Source organism: Lissotriton helveticus, chromosome 8 (genome assembly GCF_964261635.1).
Source record: "Lissotriton helveticus chromosome 8, aLisHel1.1, whole genome shotgun sequence".
Lineage (NCBI taxonomy): Eukaryota > Metazoa > Chordata > Amphibia > Caudata > Salamandridae > Lissotriton > Lissotriton helveticus.
In genome coordinates this window covers 608,861,021-608,881,675 of record NC_136069.1, presented here as the reverse complement: position 1 = coordinate 608,881,675, position 20,655 = coordinate 608,861,021, and the positions used below count along the sequence as shown (strand labels likewise).

Below are 20,655 nucleotides of genomic sequence, written 5' to 3'. Positions count from 1 at the left end.
ACACAAAAGTTAAAATGCTTCGTCACAAACACAACCTTTGCACACGCTTGGTCTGACCTCTCCACCATCTGACGCTTCCTATGTCTTATCCTGCTGGCATCTCTGATGGATTCCCATTTTCGAAAGTCCTCCTCACTGCAGGGGCCTGGAGTGAAACATTTTGCCTGAGCAGAGCCCACATTATGCCAAGAGCCAATTTTTCGTGCAAGCATATCGTCTTTCTTTCGTTTTTGTGATGACACGACAATTCGACTGCCTGTAGTCCGCTCCCTTGATTCTGGCAACTTCTTAGGTAAGCAAAGGAACTTTGCCTGTATGGCCTCTGGAAGAGTACTTGGCTCTGGGAAAGGTACAGCCTGGTACGTGTCTGGAGCTCCTGATAAAGGAACTTCTTTCTGGTTTGGAACTCGGCGAACAATCATGTCATCCTTCTCCAAATCTGGCACCTCTGTCTCACCAGACTGTAGGACTATTTCCTTCTCTACTAAACACACGTCTCGGGGGCCAGTCTGGAAATGCTCCATAGCACAAGGGTGAAGTTGAAAAGCCCCAGTTTTGCGTATAAATAAGTCATCATTTTCAAGGTCAGGATCTACGTTGGTGCTCTCACGACCGCCCTGGTTGCATACCGGACCAGTCTGCCTGTAGGTCAGGATTCGAGGGCCAGAAGTAGGATCTGGCTTACACTTCCCTTCCAGGGATAACATGTCTGAAGAACATTTTTGGAAGGCCTGAAGTATCGAAAACTGGCTGATGTATACCAGAAAGGAATGGAAGGAAGGAAGGTAAAAGGCCATTACACTTCAGAAAAGGCTGTGAAACCATCAATACTCATTTGGTTTCAGTATGCATACAAACATTGACACATGTTTAATCGAGGTCAGCTCATGCTTTTAAATCATTAGTAAGAAGTACATAGTTATGTGCAACACTGAGATAAAAGGAAAAGCTAACAGTATGCATGTGTTGCTGCAGTTTACTTATGACAATGGGTACTCCTATTTTGGTCACAGTCCCACAATCACACTGCCAGGCTTTGGCTCATTCTCTGGATAACTACACAAGTCCTTTTGATGCAAGTCACCACAATACAGTTGAGACATAGCTCAGTCATGCAGCAATATCAACCTTGGCTGCTCGGAGGTATCGGCAACTCCCCGGTCCACATTTTTTGCTGGTGAGGTCATAGCTGGTTGTGCAATCTGTTTCTCTGGAAATGCTACATCAGTGCCCAGACCGGGCTGCACAGTGGGTTTGCCGTCAATCGTTGGTTGGCTTTTCTCACACCTAAAATCTTCTTCTTCTGACTCCGACGAGCCCCTACTAAGAAAGTTATCGGAGAAAGAGAACAGAATTGGAGAAGAGGCTTGTTGCACAGAGCACTGTTCACCTTGATATAAAACTCTATTATATGAAGTGGAATTATTTTTTTCACGTGAACCACTATGCACAAATGTTTCTGGATCTATGATTAAATACTTTTGAAAATGCACTCTTTCTGTACATATTGTGATATAATTACCACAATACTATTTTCTGGCAGGTCCTTTATGTTACTATGTTCAAGCTTGTGGCAGTCACAAGCTCACAGACCTCTCCCAGGAATAACAGGCAGCAGCTCTGCTTGCAAGACTGACAGAACAGCTGTGACTCCATGCCTCACATGTTCAGGTAAGATCAGGACACAGGCGTATCAATTCCATCAAAGTGACAAGTACCCATCACTACTGACCAGCCCAGGAGCAGCAGAAAAGGCATACAATTATAAAACAAACACTTTGATGAAAACCATGGGCTGCTTCCAACTGGCTCTGCTTTGCCCCCATGGGACTTCCTATTTTACTACGAAAGCGGCCTGGGACAATGATGTGATTTTGAAAATTGCAATATCGAACAAAATTAGAAGAAAGGGAATATTTATAGTCTCCTGACAAACTTATTTTCAAGTTTTTTAATTTTGTGCAAAATGCAAAACCGGTTACTTTATAAAAAGGTTAAGAATAAAGCCTTTTCAGGCAGCTTTTAGATGGAGAAAACACTGTCTGGAAGGCTTCGTGGTCAGCCTTCATTGTATCTGCTCCAAAATGAGAGCGCTCTCAGTTAGGGAGTCGCTGCTAGCACCAGCAGTGGTGGGCCTCATGTGCTCTAGTGTACTGAAATAGGCTTATGGATTTTGTAGTCTTCCCCACATCACCACTGGCTGTCTAGGTTGAATGATCCCTACGCCCAAGGACCACAAATTCATCTTAGAAATTTCTAATAAATCTCTGTTAAAAGTAACATCAATAGCCCTGTTTAAAATAAAAAGGCACCTTAAGTCAATAGTGGGGCATTTTAAAGTATTTGACTGTTGCCAATGGAGCATACGATTAATCAAACATTTCAGCACTGAACAACATTTCATATTAGTGGAACCGGTTCAACAAGGAACACGATATACTGGTCTATCAGGAGATGTTAAGGGAAGCAGTGCCCTCTCCATCCTCAAATCATTAGGCCCAACCCAAGAAAGGGCGGATGGACAGAAACGCTCTTTCGAACGTCCATCAAATAGGGCAATCAATTCAATGACCATGTTTTGTAGAGCAGATGGATAACAACTGGTTGCTTTGTGCAGATTTACAAAGACATTTCTGCACAGTGCCACATAAGGCTTAAATGAACACATTTAAATTGGTCAATGCTAACACACAAAACCTGTTTGCAAAGAAATCTGGGAATCATGCCTTTCTTCTGCAGAATATATTGCGTTTGTTTCCACTGAGTCTTTAGATTCACTTGAAACTCTCTCCATCACACATGTTTCTAGAATAAGATTAAGCTACTCAGTCTGACAGGATCCTTATTATTGAATTTGTAGGACACTTTTGACATTGCACATGTTTGATTTTTTGCTGCTACAACAAAAACAACGGCAAGAAAACGTCCAGATATGTTAAACTGCAGACCCATTATCTACTCTTCAGCTACAATCAACACACACTGAGTAGGATTAAATTAGCTCAGCTATATAGAAGGCTTGGAAGAACTACTGTAGAGCTGCATACACTTCAAGACGGTTTTGAATGTCAGCTAGGACATGAAGTTTATGGAAAAAGTGAACGTGTCTGCCTTAAAGTCATTTTCGAGACTGAGGTGATACCTGCTTAAAGCAGTATTGGTTTCCAGATAAACGATATTTACAGTTAATGACCTAAAAAGACTGCAATAATGCCAAACTATTCATTACAGATCCGGGAACATTTATGCTGGATCATTATAGATCCAGGAACAATTACATTATTCTGGACAATTCACATAGATTGAACTAAAATTGATCAGGCTAGGAACCCCAGCATTAAACCCACATACATAACTGGAATTGGTCTAGCTAGAGGTATGGCCGCCATAATAATTGTTTGTGCAGACAAACCTGTGTCCCTGAAACTCTTTATACCATGGTCGTCTACTAGATCCTAAGTTGATCCTCTTCCAGTGGAGCTCCTCCTCTGGGGTCCAAATTTTTGGAAGAAATGAATCAAAAGAAATATTTAAGCTTGGAGCAGGCAGGTTCACTTTGCGGGCATACAAGTCATCCTTCTTAATATTTGGTACAGTTCTCACTCGCTCCTCGTCATTGTCGTCCTCATCATCTGAAGTACAGTGGCCGGTGTCTGAAGGATCTTTCGTAGATGCCCCTGATGCGACAGTTGTATCCAAATTCAAGCTGTGGTCACTGTTCAAAACACCCAACCAGTTTAGACACTGAACATCCCTTCGTCACACAAAAAAAGGGGCAGCATGCTTCTTCATCTGGCTCAGCAGGCATGTATGCTCTTTTGAAGACGGAGGCTAGTTAGGTCTAAGTCTTTCAATTACCAATTACAGAAGATGCTCGGATGCGGTTATTGCGGACAGTCAATATATTAGTGATCAAGATGGTTAGTCTATAAAGTACAAATGAAGAAGCTTAGTGGCTCTGTTAATAAACACAACGAACATTACAAGGCAAACACAATAATAAATACAAGGAGTTAAAGTTAATCAAATTTGGTAATGCTGCAGTTTTAGATTATAGCTCTGACCTCAAATGTCCCTTAGGTGCAGGAGCTACAGTGCTGGCTGGAGTGCTTGCTTCTGACCCAGATTTAGGGGGGTCAGCTGCCACAATACGAAGAACTGGAGGAATTGGATTGGAAGGGCTTTTGTTCGAACGGAATCTGCGTTGTGCCAGATCATCCACAACAAGATCAGGGAGTTTCCTGGGGTCCTCTGAATCAGAGTCACTCTCATCAGATTGGGACAGATGCTGCAAAGTTAGGACTGAGAGATCGACTTCGAGCAGGGCCTTTGGACAGGTAGTGGCCTGTTGGCTTTTGCTTCCACTGACCACCAACCAAGACATAGGAAACAAATGTGACAGGTTGAAAAAGTAAGACAGCACAAGTTTGATACGCCCGATATGCTTTCCATGTACCACAAAAGAAATCAGCCAAAAAAGGCTAGCAAAAAATATTTTATAAGGTTCCAAAGCAGCAAACAAAGTGGAATGGAGCATCAAAACCACATCAAAACGCACATTCATATTGAACACTTCTACACATTTTTCATCCAATCTATGTGGAATTTGTATCAAGTTACTCAGTGCTTAAAAGAATAGTTTGAAATCAATGAAATAATTTCAGGAATGTTTAGAATGGTTATTATTGGACGACAACCCTATTTTCTGAAACTGAAGTATACGCTTCAAAATCCCTTTTAAAAGAGGCTAGTGATATGTCTTTACAGAGTGCTGAATTAGACAAATAAAGCCAGTCAAATCAAAGATTCAAATTGAATAGTCAGTCAGATTACTGGAGTATGATGCGGAGGCCTTGCGACATGATGGACATACAAAACCATTGCAAAACTCTCAATTTCACTAAACTGTACACAGCTGGCTAGCCGATAAACAGTAGAGACTAAGGCTGATGTAATAGTTGATAACTACTTTCTTCTCATAGAGGCCACATTTAGCATGAGAAATGGTAGGCACCAGAAATTCAGCATTAACATCTTAATCGTATTCTTCCCACTAACATAACAAAAAGCTACTTAATAGTTCGAAATGAGTTTCAGATGCATTCTAGCCACAGCTGAGAAAAGCAACTGGTCACACTAACTTTTAGTGCCCCTCTCTATCTACAGCCTGTACCAAAGGAGAATTATCAAGTGACAACACTTTGGAGACATTACAGCGCAAACCATGTGTGGCCTAACACTGCCTATTGTCTCTGCTACGAAAGCCTACACTGATTGATAGAATTAATATTCAGATCAAGAATATACTTGGAGTATTCGGCACTCTTACTCGACACCCCACACTACTACAGCGGCTCTGCCCGTACTACTCATTGCATTTAATAATAAAAGACTGCACTGAAAATGTAAACTGTAAGAACAGGCACAAAAATAAATCTATTAAACATCTCCCTGGTCAACTCACCTTGTAAAGGTACCATCTGAGTTGGTGTACACAGGACTTGCCCAGCTTCGTCTATTGTCCTCATTCCTATCCACCCTCTTCTTCCTCAGTGGTGCGGGCATATACACCGGCTGTCTACTTTTATTAGGGAGGAACTGATTGTACGAAGGGAGCGGCTTGGGTTCGATCGTCGCGCTCCTACGGTAGGACACCTCATTTTTGCTTCCATCAAGCATTGTGTGGGACAATTCGGACTCTGTGTCGCTTTCACCACCTTAAAAAAAAAGAAAAAAGACAAGCAATATTGGTTATCGATTCCTCAGAGGTTAAACTAGTGAAAATGATATTATAATCTGTGGCTTGTGGTCTAAACACAGCAGTTTTAAGCATGAGAACGGAAGCTACCTAAGGCAATGTAGCACAAGTATTTTTAGAAATTTCTCACAAAGCTGCAATGAGATTCAAGTAACAGAACTTTGGTTACATGCCTGTGCGACATGCATCGAATTCTTTTACAATTTATGTGCATAGCAAAAGTGGAAAATATTCATCTGACGATATTCAGCTAACTTGAAGCACTTGGTCTAAGAAACACTGTATTCTGGGTGTTTCCCTACCTTTTATGAAACCATAATTGAAAAATATTTTATCCCTCACCCTATTTACATGGGAAATGGTTCACCAAATTAATGGTGTGGGCAAGTATTAAGGGCATATGATTAGATCGGAGTCGAGATGACTAACTTGGCATTGAAATGTCACAACTTATGTTCAAAATGTACTAATGAAAATACCCCGAAATATCAGACCATCTCAGGCTTCTTAATCGTGGCTAAATTACTCATTTAAAATTGTTGTATAGTGTCGACCAAATAGTATTTTACATCCATCTTATCCTCCCTTTAAAACTGGAAAGCAGCGACTAAATGCTAAAAAAAGAAAAAATTACAGTAACTTCATCATAGGAAGGAGTATCACAATTACAGCATACACTCCTTTGTAGGCATAGCGAAGGTGCAAACTTTGCAATGCATATTAAATATGTATGGAGCAACACAGAATGCAATTGATGTTTTCATATATAAAGCGTATATTTATGTCCATCTATATATCCCTGCAAAGCATTGAATGCTTGCAGAACCACGTTAATCTATATTTAAAACGAATAGTGCACGCATCAAACATTTAATCTTCTGTGCCATGCAATAAAAACCATAGTAATTAAAGAAAATGTTGTTTAGAACATATGCAATGGTGTTATCCTTTATACCTACAACTCAAAGTTAATATCGGCAATGACGTACCAGGTCAAATGTACTTACTTCCAATATAATATAGAGAATATGTCATGGAACAGGAGTGCCGTTACACATGCAGTGATCTCAGAAGAGAGCCCTGAAGAAGTCTTCCCGCTATGCGAGTGCTATACAAGACTACTAAACTAGGAATTAATCCAAATTGAAACGGGAAAATGACATTTGAAAGTTATTTAGCTTTTTGTCACTCAAGTGCATATTCTACACGTGCTAAGGGGCAGCCGACCTTATAAATGTCCCTATAATTACAACATATTTAACAGTGGCAGTAAGCTTGGTTGGTGCATTTAAAGAGACGTTTGTAAAGAGTGATCCACATATTTTGTTTAGGGCCAGCGACTTGATAGAATTGGCAAGTGCCTTGCAATTGCAACCATGTGTGCCTCCGACTCCCCTGGCCCCTTATAAAGTCTGATCACCTGGTCTTCCAGCAAGCAGGCACCTTGCAATACTTCTAGCTGGGTTCTCTCCTGCCTTCTCTGGCTGCCCCGTCCTTCCTCTTCTGCGTCCTTCCTCACCCTCCAGCAGGTCAAATCAGGGTCATATGAATGATCCTGGCCTGACCCGTAGGCTTCTCCAATACATCAGTGGTTGAGACCAAAACTCATGAGCCTTTAAAGGTCTGCACCTTTAGCTATTAAAGACCATGTCAAGGGGCTGGGTTACTAGATGCATCGGACCCCAAACAAGTTGGTTTTGCTGTGTCATCCTCCTCCAACCAATAACAGTATTTGAGCCCATTTAATAACAAATCTTATGCAAGTGAGAGAAGCAAAGAGTTACATGAATGACAGGACAAGAGGGGGGCGCTTGGACGCCCTTGGGCAGCGGCGCGCTTTACAAAACTCCTTCACTTCACCGGATTGGCAAAAGTTTTAAGCATGCAGATGGAATTTGTGTTAACAAAATAATTAATCTGTAGGTAGAATCATTATTCACACACATTTCTGCCTTCAGGTAGCATTTACTGCTATGCACGACCTGAAAGTTTTCTTTGCACACTGCCCACGGGCCTGAGGATGATGAGTTTTTGCTTGAACACCCACAAACCCATAAGTTAGTAAGCCTTCACAAAGGTTTCTAAGGCCTTTCTTATTTTAGATAGTAACACCTACGAATAAAAGTATTGAGCTCTTTTGCAGAGAAGGAAAAAAACAGAAAACAACCACATGTCGTTTGGGTTTAGTGGCAAGAGGCTTATTCGCAAGGAAAATTGTGCTGCGTACAGTGGGGAAGCGGGGGAACAGTTAAAATGTTGTGAACTCATCTACAGTCTATGAATGATCCACACAGCAGATAACCTACTGGAGTGCACATATTGGATCATGAGTTTGCCTGGAAAGTTACAGTTAATGTACATTTCAATGCCATACTCCTTGGGGGCACTAGAAATCTTCAATATGCAGATTTAAGCATTTTCTTTGGATGGTACCGCTAGCATATAGAAATAAAAACTATAGTCTATAAGACTGAAGCGCCTGCTTGTCTCCCTAACTGCAAATAAATGGTTTGCTTGGTATTCAGTGAGAAAGAATGCATCACGGGGTAACATGAGTAAACTGGAACAGCCCAGTGCAAAAAATAATTATCTCTGCAGGTATTAACTCAGGAATTCCTAAGTGGTCTGGAGAGGGCGTTGATGGATAAGAACGGAGTGATGGAATCACTGATTAAGAGGAGGGTGGGAGTGTTAGTGGCTATGAAGGGGTGTGGAGTCAGTGGCTATCTAGGGGATGAGCAGTGGCTAACAAAATGGGGAGACCCAGTGGCTAAGAGAGTCACTGGCAAAGAAGAGGGTATGACTCACTGAAGAAGAGAAAAGGAAGCACGAAGAAGACAGTGTGTCCATGGCTAAAACGAATGAGTAGTCTGTGTCAGAAAAACAAAAAGAAGGGGTAATAATTTGTCAAGGACATGATGGAGCCAGAGAGTGGTCACGGACATGGGAGCGTCCAAGGACATGGGGACCAGAGAGGGTTCCAGGACATAGGCACTCGAGTAACGAAAATTGAGGGGGCCTCCCTGCACGGTACGAAGAGGGCCCCCCTCCAGGCTCAATCAGGAGCTCTCTGGCCAGAGTGCAGTGCCGAGGGGGCCCCCTGGAGCTTGGGGCCAGGGCCGGACTGGCCATAGTGGGCACCAGGCAATCCCCCGGTGCGCTGCAAGGGTGGGGGCCGTTTGTTACAGGGCCCTGTACCAAAATTGGCCGAAAACAGGCCCCAGCACAGAGCTCAGTGGTACCTCCAACGCCACCCCCCGCCCCCGAGTGGGGGGGGGGGACGGGGGACAGCCGAGCACTTTGCCAGGGCTGGTTGTGGTTGAGGAGCCACAGGGGACTCTGGGTCACGGGGGGCAGAGAGGGTCAAGGTAGAAACTTTTCCTAGGAGCACTCCGGAAACACACACAACCCTATAGCATAGCTAACTGGCACCACCTTTTCTCGATGTAAATAAGGATTAGTCATGTCTTGGACCATGAAATGTGGCCAAAACTAATCTAAACAATGTGGCAGACAAGTCGTTAATCACAAGGTCATTCTTGCTGTAAGATCACGTGTGCAGATCTTCTCTGTGTTATTGGCCTAGCACCCAGCAGAGCGGTGACAGCACTGCAACACTAAGTGAATTGTAATGTGCTGTTTGGTCAGTAATAGTTTTAACCCTTGAAGATCCTCTGCCAAGCCTCATCATGTGCCCAATTTGCTACCACCAAGCTTCACTATTGCTGTGACTTGTTCATTAATCAGACATCTTGAGTTACTAGTGGTGGGCCATGGGAAGCAATCAATTATAATATCTCCATAACCTCGTCTGATATGACATAATTAAATGTAAGCTATATTAAATAGGAAAATGGTCAATATTAGCGGAGTTAAAATAAGGTAAGTGTAACCGAAACATAAAAAATTTACATTGGGAAGACCATCACTCACTGCCCACATCAAAGACGATTTAATGTCAATTGATTTAGTAGATGGAATATAGTCTCAGGGGATATAGTAGCAAACCACCATGCCTAAACTCCAAGGAATGGGCCATAGTGACACTGGGGGAAATCCTTCTCTGAGTTTGGTAATTGAAAGGAAGTTTTGAAAACCAGTATGGGCCTGGGTGCAAAGTAACACCGTCACGTCAAATTAAGAAAGGCACCTCTTAGCAACAAGCCCACACACTAGGCAAATTAAAACCACCTTCCAATACCCACAATATCTTGAAATTTAGGATGTGCAACAGCAACAAGCTATTTTTTCAGGGAATATATAAAAAGTATTAACATTGACAACTTAGTTCCCTACTACATGTTCTCTCGCTGTACTCCAGTCCAGGCAGGGCATAAATGCTACGTTTTCATATTAGACATTATGCACATACATATATATCATTCCTCAAATCCCCAAGTCACATAGTTACTCTAACTCCAAACTGCTACAATGGCTTCTGTGGCCTAATTAGATAATAAAAAATATATTTTTATGTAACTACCACATATGCCTTTGTTTTGTACATGTACGAAACCAATGTGGGCACCCAGGCTGAACTTTATTTAAAAAAACAAATTAGAGTAGCATTTAAATACCTTCACTGCTGCCCTTCAGAGTTGCCTCAGACGAAAAGCTTGCCAATGATCTTGACCCAAAGGAGTCTAAACTGTCCCAGGAGTCGTCCCTGCGATGGATAGTCGAAGGGGACAGTCGCTCACCACGTTCACTGTACCAAATATCACCACAGCCACTGTCGCGCCCACTTTTTTTAAGGCTGTTTGACTCTTCAAGAGCCTGGAGGAAGAAAGAACGTTTGTTTTTGAGAATTCCACAAGGAGGTTAAAGTAAGAACACGCTGTCTGCTTTGTAAACAACAGCACCTAAACAGTGAAAGTCATAAAAAATTAAGGAACTGTAACATTTCCATAGTGTTTGCTCACCTTAGTCAGAGTTTGTCCCAATAACCCCTCGAAGGCTTTCAAGTCAAGGTAAGGACCATTATAATAGGGGTTACTTTGTGCTTTCCGACCAAGCCAATACAAAGTAATCAAAACCTGGAATAAAACCCAGAGAAAAGTTCACGAGTTAACTATCAGTCTGTGTTCCAGTTGCAAACCCCTTTCATATGCAACAGCTCTGGTTAGGTTTAGGGTTCCAGGAATGTGGATTGGAGGGTACCTGAAGCGTTTTAGCAATTCTGCCCTTCAATACTGTGGGAGGAAGCGGCCTAGTGGTGTACTGTTATCAGTGAAACAGGAACATTATGGTTCTAAACCCCAAATAACACTCTACTGTTTGAATCTGAGCAAAACAGGATATATGCCTGGGCACCAATTTGCCAACATGTGATAAATTGGGAGGGTTTCGAAAACAAATAAAACTGCAGAAAAATGCATGACCAAGTTATGGCTTCAAATCTTTAATTTGATTTTGCCTTCCTGGGAGGTTCACTTTGGGGTCCTTCGTGTATAAATGACATTTACCCACATAACTGGGAACTTGCTGCTTGCAAGGGGAGGTTGTACACTACTGAAAAAGGAAACGAGAGAACATCAGAAGCTCAGAGGTCAATGCCACAAGGCTATGTTTCACTTGTGGTCCCAACCATTTCTGTGATTGTCTGGAAAGTTTGAAGGCACTCAAGTCCACACACCTAGCACAATGTCTCTTTAACCCACATTAAATCCTCCCTCTCGGACGTGGCACTTATTTTATTACCATCTTTCTACCACATGAGTTACAAAATGTCTTATCTTGTGCTGTGAACAGTCTGGTATTCAGGGCCCCAAAATCAAACTACTGGTTTTCGTCTCTTCCCTAAAAAAATCCAATTTAATTTCACGTCTCGCCTAAATGGGAGCACACGCGCTTAAAGCCAGGAATCGTACTTACATTCTTTAACCGCCTGTGGGTCTCTTCCTGCCTACAAAGAAACAAAATAGAAACGTTTTACTATACATTACAGGAGCGAAAAAAACACGCACACAAGAGCCGAAATCATATCAAATGTATCTGCAAGAAGAACTGACGACCGGACCTTCCTGGGAGCCTGTTTGTTTGCAATACAAAGGTCGCCCGCTCTTCAAACCACAATCACAATGATTTACTAACCTCAACACACACGAACAGAGCAGAAAAGCAAAGTAACTCCACCTGCAGCCCGGAGCCCGCCATCTTCAGTTAAACTGGGCAGAGGGGGGCACTCACGGCTGGCACACACAGGGAGGGCTGAGGCAGCCAAGGGAGGCTTTAGCGCATTGATTCCACCCCCCTGGAAGGCGCAGAGCACACTGGAGAAGCGCCGCTCCCCCCTGCCGGTTAAAAGTCCCGGGCCGGCATCCATGCCTAATGCGAAATACCACACATGGCAGAGTAATCCCGCTCTGGACAGGGTGATGGACGGGGCACACCCGCGTGCACCTGGGCAACATCACAAGAGTTTCAAGAGTCACAAGGGATGACTTTCATTACAAGCACCCCAAACGCTCTGTGCTTGGTGGGACATTGCCTCGGCGTTTTGCGCGTGCACCCAGACTGCACAATTATTATACAGGCGTGTCGCTATTTTTATTTGTATTTTATTTATGCGTTTTTATATAGCGCGGATTTTAACCGAAGGCGTCAAAGCGCTTCACAATAGAAACAGAAAATTACAAAAGAACAAAATTACAAAAGCAGATGATAAGTTACATGAGGTAAAAGTGACAATTGTGAGCAAACAATACATGAGGTAGCAAACAGTGCAATACAGGAGGAAATAGTGACACGTGTGCAAGTTACAAGAGAAAACAAAGTACAATTAGAGGTATAGTACTGCAATATATGCTAGACACTGAGACACAAGAACAAGCGTTACGTAGGCAATGGTGGCACTTGTGCGAGTATCAAAAGCAAACAAACTGTGAGAGGTAACAAACAGTGTGTTACAGGAGAAAAATGACGAGTGCAAGTTACAGAAGGGTACCATACACAGGTACAAGGATAATACTGCAATAAATGGTAAACACTCAAACTACCAGAACACACTGGGAAGGCACTTCCATAGTCATGGAGAATAGTTTTCAGTAATGGGAGGTCTTCCTTCAGATAATAGAGAGGGCATTAATTACATTTAGAAGTGTCTTTGAAGGAGGAGAACTTTGAGGTCCCTTTCACGCTATCACGCGCATCAAGCACTTTATAAACAAGGACGGAAATAATACGACATTCTGTGCTGAGACAGTGCACCACTGAGGAGTGTGATGGAGAATGGTTAAAGTAAAGATATTAGAAAAAAAAAAGAGTCTGGCTCCTGGAAGCTTAGGGAGACCAGAAGTTCAGAAGTCCTAGCCACACCGTAATCCCAAAAGGAGCCCCTTTAACTGCTTTAAACAGTTACAGAAGGGGGTAAAGGTAAGGCAAAATTGAGTGCCCCCTAGGGGAACCACCGGGAAGGACCCACCATACTCTTCACAGAAGCATCAATGGCTCCATTGCCAGGGAAGGGGGCAACAAACGTACTTCAAACAGTGTTCCAGATACCACTGACCTCCCTGCTTTCAGCAAGTACGTATATGTTTATTATGCTTGTATTCATCGAAACCTCTAGGTGTCACTACTGCAACAGAACTTGATCGACCCAGTGCAAATTCCAAATAAGCAAAGGACATAATGTGTCGTCGGTATTTGACTTTATTAGCGGTCAAAGTTAACGGGGGCTTGTTTTTGTGTTATGCAAAGCAATATTTATTGCAATATCGCTGGCAAAAAATATATAATTTGTGCAGTGTGATGCTAACATCAAGCGCTGTGCAATTTACTGCTAATCAATTTAAATATCATTCACCACTTCTATCACTGACCAATTTAAATACCACTGACCTAAAACTTTTTATGTAGTACAGTCATAATGCTTCATGCCTTCACTCAATTAATGGAAATAACGCGCTCGACTGGTGGACCAATATATTAGCTTTAGTGTTGTCATTTTCACAGATGGTTTGCCAAGAGAAGGTACGGCACTTTGCTCGGTTTTCCCATCATTTTCAGACCCCCCACCACCCCATGCGCTACTTCCTTCCCTCCATCTCATCTTGCCCACCTAGTTTCTCACCCATTGCTCCATTTCTCCCTCCTTTTCTTAAAGCCCCACGCTCCTCTATTTTTCCGTCAGGGGCCCATTATTTTGGGAGGCTTCCTGCAGCTCCATGGTGGATTCCTCAGGGGATACACCATCGCTGGCTGTATAATGCACATCACTAAGGATTCCTCTCCTCTTCAACCCCTAGGTTAATTCTCTCAGAGCATATAGCCTTGCTGGTTTTATAACCATTTCTATGGGTTGCTGCTCTACCAATTCTATGCGGACTCGACAGCTGGGACTATCCACTTCTCAGCAGTTTCACCTGTTCCATGATCAATGGGGTTCAAACTATAGGATACAAACATTGCAATGATGGTACCTACCTCATTCACCGCTGTGTCTATTCTATACTTCTCACCAACATTCATGCTTATGGAGCAGCTACATGTTGCCTTCCAAATAGTATGCAAAGTCTCGGTCACTGAGGCATGACATCAAAACACTTTCCACATAGGCTACACTGGAACCACGCAGTTGATCTTCAAGGTCACAACAACATCTAATGGTTGGGCATCCTATCGCTCATCCCTTGTAGTTTCAATACACTCTAAGGCACATAATTAAACTGTGATAGAACAAATCTGGTACTCACACACAATATCAAAACGCAAATCATAATTGCCACATAACTGGCACAAAGACTTTCATCCACAACAGACCCACAAATGTACATTCTATATATACACAAAATAACTTTTTTTGACTCACTATCAAAATGAGGCCCTTTATGAATGCAAATACAATATAATATAAGCACGAAATAGCTTCTATTTAGGCAGTGAAAGGTAAAACGATCTGAAGTACTGAGGTTTTCAGGCTGGAGCAACAGCACACCCAAAAATATTCTTCCACTCTCCCATTTATCAAGTTCTGTTTCTCTTTGCGTAAGTACTGGGCACTACAGTGAGACTGGTATGAAAATTGTATTAAATTCTATATTTTACAGCACTAAATCCCTTCATTGATGCTGAAAATGTGGTAATATAGTTAAAAATGTTTTCTTTGTTACACAAAATATCACAAAGTACTGCACTACATAGATCATTGTCTGCAAAATTAAGGTTTTTTTTATTAATTGTTTTTAAAAAGTGAACAGATTAATCACCACTTACAGTGATGCATCTGTGTGATTTGCTTACTCATCCATAACCAAATGAAAACAGATAAATTAAATAAAACAGCAAGTTTCTTAGTTATAAATGTCAGTGAGCCCTCGGGTGAGCCAGGTCCCAGGGGTATATGAGAATTAAAGGAAGGGGACACACGGGCTCCCTCTCCTGGGGCTTATAAATGCCCCGGGTACCACCAACTCCCCGGAGCTTACGTGAAAATAAAAGGGGACCGCTTTCACCCCTTTTGGGCCCCTGGGACCACCACCTACCAGGGCCAGATTACAAAAATATATTGGTTTAGCAGCGCAGAACCCACCTCCCCTCCCCCCAGCGACCACCATCTCACTGTTTTTTTTTTTTTATGTAATGCGGGGGTGCCACTCGACCACACACCCCCCAGACCTCGAGGACCACCGCCTCCCAGTGCCAAAGTAACATTAAAAGTGGGAGGAAGCTGTCAAGCGAGCAATGAAACAGAGAAATTGCTTTCAGACACAGGGAGTTGCATGCTTAGCAGCTCCCTGTGTCTGAGATCAATTTCGTGTCCCGCAGGAGGCAGGGATTGTGGGGGCCTTGAGGCTCCCCCCCTTGGACCTAATTTAACCTGAGTGCCCTGGGAGCACAAAAGACAAATGGCTAGGCCTTGCGGGATGGGGACCCAGGACCGAAATCGGCTCAGGGAGGGGGACCGTGCAGCCCAACCCCCTGGGCTACGAGGAATGGGGTCCTGGGCCGAAATTGGTCCTGGGAGGTGGGGGGGGGCACTCAGCCCCGTCCCCCCCAATAACAAATATAATTTTTTATAACAGGCCAGGCCCGGGAGGATAGGGTCACCAGGGCAGAAATCAGCCTCGGCCACCTAGCCTCCCCCCTAGTACAAATGGGCCGTGCCTTGGGGGATGGAGTCAGCAGGGTTGAAATTTGCCTGGCGAGAGGGCTATGTGCCCCATCCTCTAATAAAAAAAAATAATAACAAAATATTTTAAAAAGGCCTGCCCAGGGCTAAGTTGGAGGCCCCACCCCCTTTCTCCACCACTCTGGAGAGAACCTCCTGGCGTACAACTTGTTGGACGATTATGTCCCATTGGCTGCTAAGGGTCCTTGGGGGCAAACAACCCCTCCTGTTACCTCCAGTAAGTCTCACACAGTGAGATTGCGAGAGGTCATCCGTTGCTCCAACCCCTTTCTCCACCACTCTTTAAACACGCCTCCTGGCTCACTACTGGTTGGAGGATTTAGTCCCCTTGGTTGCTAAGGGTCCTTGGGGGTCCAAGAACACCTATTACCTCCAGTAAGTCCTACACAGCTTTCAGAGGTCGTCGGGGCCCGCCCCTTTTTCCACCACCCTGCAAGCATGCCTCCTTGTGCACTACTTTTTGGGGGATCAAGTCACTTTGGATGCTGAGGGTCCTTGGGGGACAAGAAGCCCTCCTGTTACCATCATTAAGTCCCACACAGCAGGATTGCGGAGAGCCTGTCGAAGGCCCGTTCCCTTCCTCCACCACTCACGAAAACACACCTAGTAGTTAAAAAAATCACTGAATTCATTTTAAAAAACAAAGGTTACAAGGATGTTATAATTAGGAAATAGAATTTTAAAAAAATCAAAATTTACTGAAAAAATAAAAAGGTTACAGGGACATTCTAGTTAGGCTCGGACTTAACTCGTACAAACCTACTGAAATTTAGCAAATATAACAACCTGAGCCAACTACAACTTATGCCCCGCAATACACTGTTTATATTATGAGGATTTTGAGGTTTATATAGCGCGAACTAGACCCAAGACATCGGGTATCAGAGCGCTTTACATGTGCACCAGTTTCGTTACATGAGGACACATTCAGTTTTTTAATGGGTTAAGACCTCACATTACATCACTCATGACATGGTCAGTGACATCACTGATGATATCTCAAATAACTTCACTGGTGACATCATCCACATAACCACTCACACCCCCATACCACCCATACACCCACTCGCACACCCACACAACCATTCACAGACCCATGCATGTACTCACAGAACCACTCACTCACTCATACAGCCTCTCATTCACCCATACAAGCACTCACACAGCCACACAACATCTTGCATACCCATTCACACAGCCATGCAAGCACTCCCATATCTGGTCATTCACACAGACACTCACTCTCCAATACAACCACTCACACACCAACTCACTTAACCAAGCACTCACTCAACCAGTTACTCACTCACCGGTACAGCTATTTACACACCCAGTCACTCACTCATACAGCCATTCAGACACACACTCAATCACCCATACAGCCACTCACACAGCCATTCACTGACCCATACAGCCACTGACACACCCACTCACTGACCAACATGGTCACTCACACACCTACTCACTCACCCACACAGCTACTCTCATACCTTCTTATACATCCATACTGCCACTCACACACCCATAAAACCAAAGACACAACCCCTCACACACCTACAGACCTAGTAAGAAATCCACTTACTTGACCTTCCAGTTACTCATGCATGCACTCACACTGCGATAAAGATAATCGCACACTGACACAGATCATACATCAGAGATAGTATCACTCATTAGTAGTATCATTGGTATATTAATCTAACTTTTGTAGTAGGTTAGTATATATGTTTAACATTCATAACTATGTGAGGTCATAATCAGTGCATTTCGGTGGTGTCAGTTATAGTTAGCTCAGGTAACTATAACTGCTGAATTTCAATAGTTTTGTACAAATTAAATCTGAGCCCAACTAGAACTTCCCTGTGACAGTTTTTCAGTGAATTTCTATGTTGTTTTAAATTCCAATTCCTAACTATTACATGCCTGTAACCCTTGGTTTTAAAAGAATATATATATATGCCTTGAGTGATTATAGGGATGACATTTTGAAAAAGTGACATGCCATGTGCTGAACACTTACTCCAAAAACGGTCCTATATAATTTTATCACTCAATGTAAACCAACACACTCGCAGAAAAAAAGGTAAACATAGTTACATATATTTTTATCTGTGGAGTCCTTTAAGAAGGACCACACCTCTTCTCACTTGTCGAAGCATGTTTTTCTTTCACAACATATTTACTCGGCGGTTACGTAATGCCCGTGAAGGCTCACAGATGAAAATCAGCAAGAGTACTCAGCGCAACAAGGAGAACATTTGACTGAGGAATGCTGGGCTTGACTTTTGGTTTTGGACCAGAAAGTGTCTTAGATGCATTAACTGCCAACAGCAAGAGACTACCCATTAACAGACAGGGTTGCAAATCTGTGACACCGAAAAAAATTCTAGAGAGGGGTACAATGAAGCATGACTTGGGGACGTACTACGGGTAAGATGTGCGCATGCTCGTTGCTGCTATTGGTCACAGATTCTTGTGCATGACGTGGCAAGCACAGTCACGCCTTAGAAAAACTGGCGTATGTTGCAATCTTGGATTGTGTTTTTAAGTTTCATTTAACACATCACCTCCTTTCGCAAGACATTGAAAGCGTTTATCAAAGTATAGTTCACATTCCTTACAATACACTCACCCTCACTCACACGGTAGTGAACAATATCCTTTCTTCACATTCAGTTGGATTGAGTCACCAGCAGAACTCTTCATATAAGTGAAAGCTAGTTTTAATTATATGTACAAACACGACACTTCTACAAATCGGGCACTGGTCTGTTAGAGCCCCGTTGTGCCCTGAAAATGGGCACCATTAAGGCACAGACCCATTTATCCAAACCACCAAGAGAAGCAACAGTGTTGCCCCTCTGTGGTTTGCTGTTTTTTCCCCCTAAAGAGTACACGTCAGTAACACTGCCAGCACAATGCCAGGGAGGAAGGCTGACCAGCTACCCGAAAACTTAAAATCAGAAGTGTACCCAATAATTAAAAAAACGTCTTTAAACTGATGGCTGGGGTACCCAAGGGATCGCAAAAAAAAACTAGCAAGCGCTCAGAGGGGCGGATGGATTTGGCCATGTCCCTTTTCCACCACTTGAAATATTTCGCGTATTCTAGACTATTCTTTAGCTCTTTGTGTTTGCCAGGACCTCGCGCCCTGGGCGCGCGCACGGAGGCTGTCAAGTGCTGGGCCCTAGACAGCAACTCCAGGAATCTAAGCGGTAAATGATTTGCTGTGGCTCGGGGTTAAGTTCACTATCTTAATCGCTGCAAACAAATTCCGCAGCAGTTGAACTCGGTAACCAGGCTGTTCCTTGGCTTGTTAAGGACACACAATTACGCAACTCGACCCTGCAGCCGTTGGGCACTTCAGTCAGTGTTATTAAAACAAAAGCCCGCGCCGGGAGGGCGGAATGCGTGCTCTGGCAGCCGGCTCCGAGTCACGCCAATAACACGCGCTTTTGTCCAGCACAGTTTGCTGATGAAGGCATTCGGCGAGCTTTCAGCACCGCATGTCCCAAATTCCACTAAACAAGCGCAGAGCAAGCAAACAGATCGCCTGCCATCAAGTAAACACCGCATTAAATCATACGCAACAAAAACGCCACCTAAGGAAATATTGACAGTATTGATGCGGCCCACCAGATGCCCTAAAAATACACGCGTCTGTATGTTCTTTACATTTGTAAAAGTTTACTCTTGTAAAACACATGGATGCACAAAACCACAGGAGAAGAAACTGGAAGGCAAATATTTATGAAGGTTGGCTGCTTGTTTCACGGAGCAGTGTAACTTGAACCCTACAAACACGAAAGTATAACATTCTACCCCACTTGTCCAGGGCAATATGCGTTGTACCGGTTTTTGTTTGGTATTTTGCCTACAAGTTGGCGCCACCGCTGCAATGTTTCTGCAGAAGAGTCCTGTTACGGTTTGGCTGCAGGGAGTCCAGCAGAGGGAGCCATGTGTACACTACTTCACGGACTGGGCTCCTCTGATTAACGCACTGCAATGTGCCTGTAGCCTGGAAAGTCACACCCATGAAAATGATGGCAGAATGGAGAAGCCAAGCACAGTCCCGTGGCGTTAATTATAATATACGTCACTGCAGTATCCAGTGGTGTTGTACAGAAAAACAGGTACGTATGGTGTGCATTTACAATCACAGCATGGGGACTGATAACATTGTGTACCTATAGCAGTATAGCAGCACGCACAGCAATTTACTAAGGCACTGGTGGGTATAATGGCTGGCCTCTGCCTACGGTGCCCCCCCCCCTTTTATTTTTTTGTACTTCTGGAGTTTTTTTAATATCAGCTGTGAACGAAGGCTTGCGTGCATGACGGCAAAACATTGTGCGCTGTGGAAAAAATGTGGCCATTTCTCTCAGTCCAGCCCCTCCTCTGTGGGAATAGCAAGCCTATGTGTCACGGAGACCAAAAAACGTGACCGGTTGAATGCTTGAATTAATCTCAGTCCTTGGTATTTACTCAGGAACACATTCCAGGGAATCTTTTTAGTCTGTTCATCGCTCCACTAGGGAGATGGATCACCATATGCAAATCAGCAATGGCTCAGCTCAGAGCAGGCCAGCCAGAATTGCTAGGCCAAATCCTCGATAAACAGGGACATAACCAACGTAAGAATGGTTAAGGCTCTGTTGAACCTCATCAGTGACGTGCTTAGGGCCAGTGAGCTTTGCAATTACGGTGTATCACGGAGAAATGCAAAAAGACCAATTCATGGACAGAATGCAGAACAATGTCATAC

The 20,655-nt window shown here is 43.4% G+C and overlaps 1 protein-coding gene across 18 annotated transcripts in view; it reads right to left on the bottom strand.

Annotated features, from left to right (window-relative positions):
* Positions 1–20,655, bottom strand: part of LMO7 (LIM domain 7) — a 516,155-nt gene that overhangs the window by 155,709 nt on the left and 339,791 nt on the right. For 9 of the 18 annotated variants that reach the window (XM_078657434.1, XM_078657441.1, XM_078657436.1 and 6 more), the window contains 8 exons: positions 11,633–11,663; positions 10,681–10,794; positions 10,336–10,534; positions 5,465–5,717; positions 4,065–4,364; positions 3,413–3,715; positions 1,129–1,323; positions 58–750 (listed from right to left, as the gene is read on the bottom strand). In XM_078657434.1, coding sequence (XP_078513560.1) covers positions 58–750; positions 1,129–1,323; positions 3,413–3,715; positions 4,065–4,364; positions 5,465–5,717; positions 10,336–10,534; positions 10,681–10,794; positions 11,633–11,663 — 2,088 coding nt within the window. The remainder of the gene's footprint in view (positions 1–57; positions 751–1,128; positions 1,324–3,412; positions 3,716–4,064; positions 4,365–5,464; positions 5,718–10,335; positions 10,535–10,680; positions 10,795–11,632; positions 11,664–20,655) is intronic. The other 9 variants (XM_078657448.1, XM_078657449.1, XM_078657451.1 and 6 more) reach the window with 4 other exon arrangements.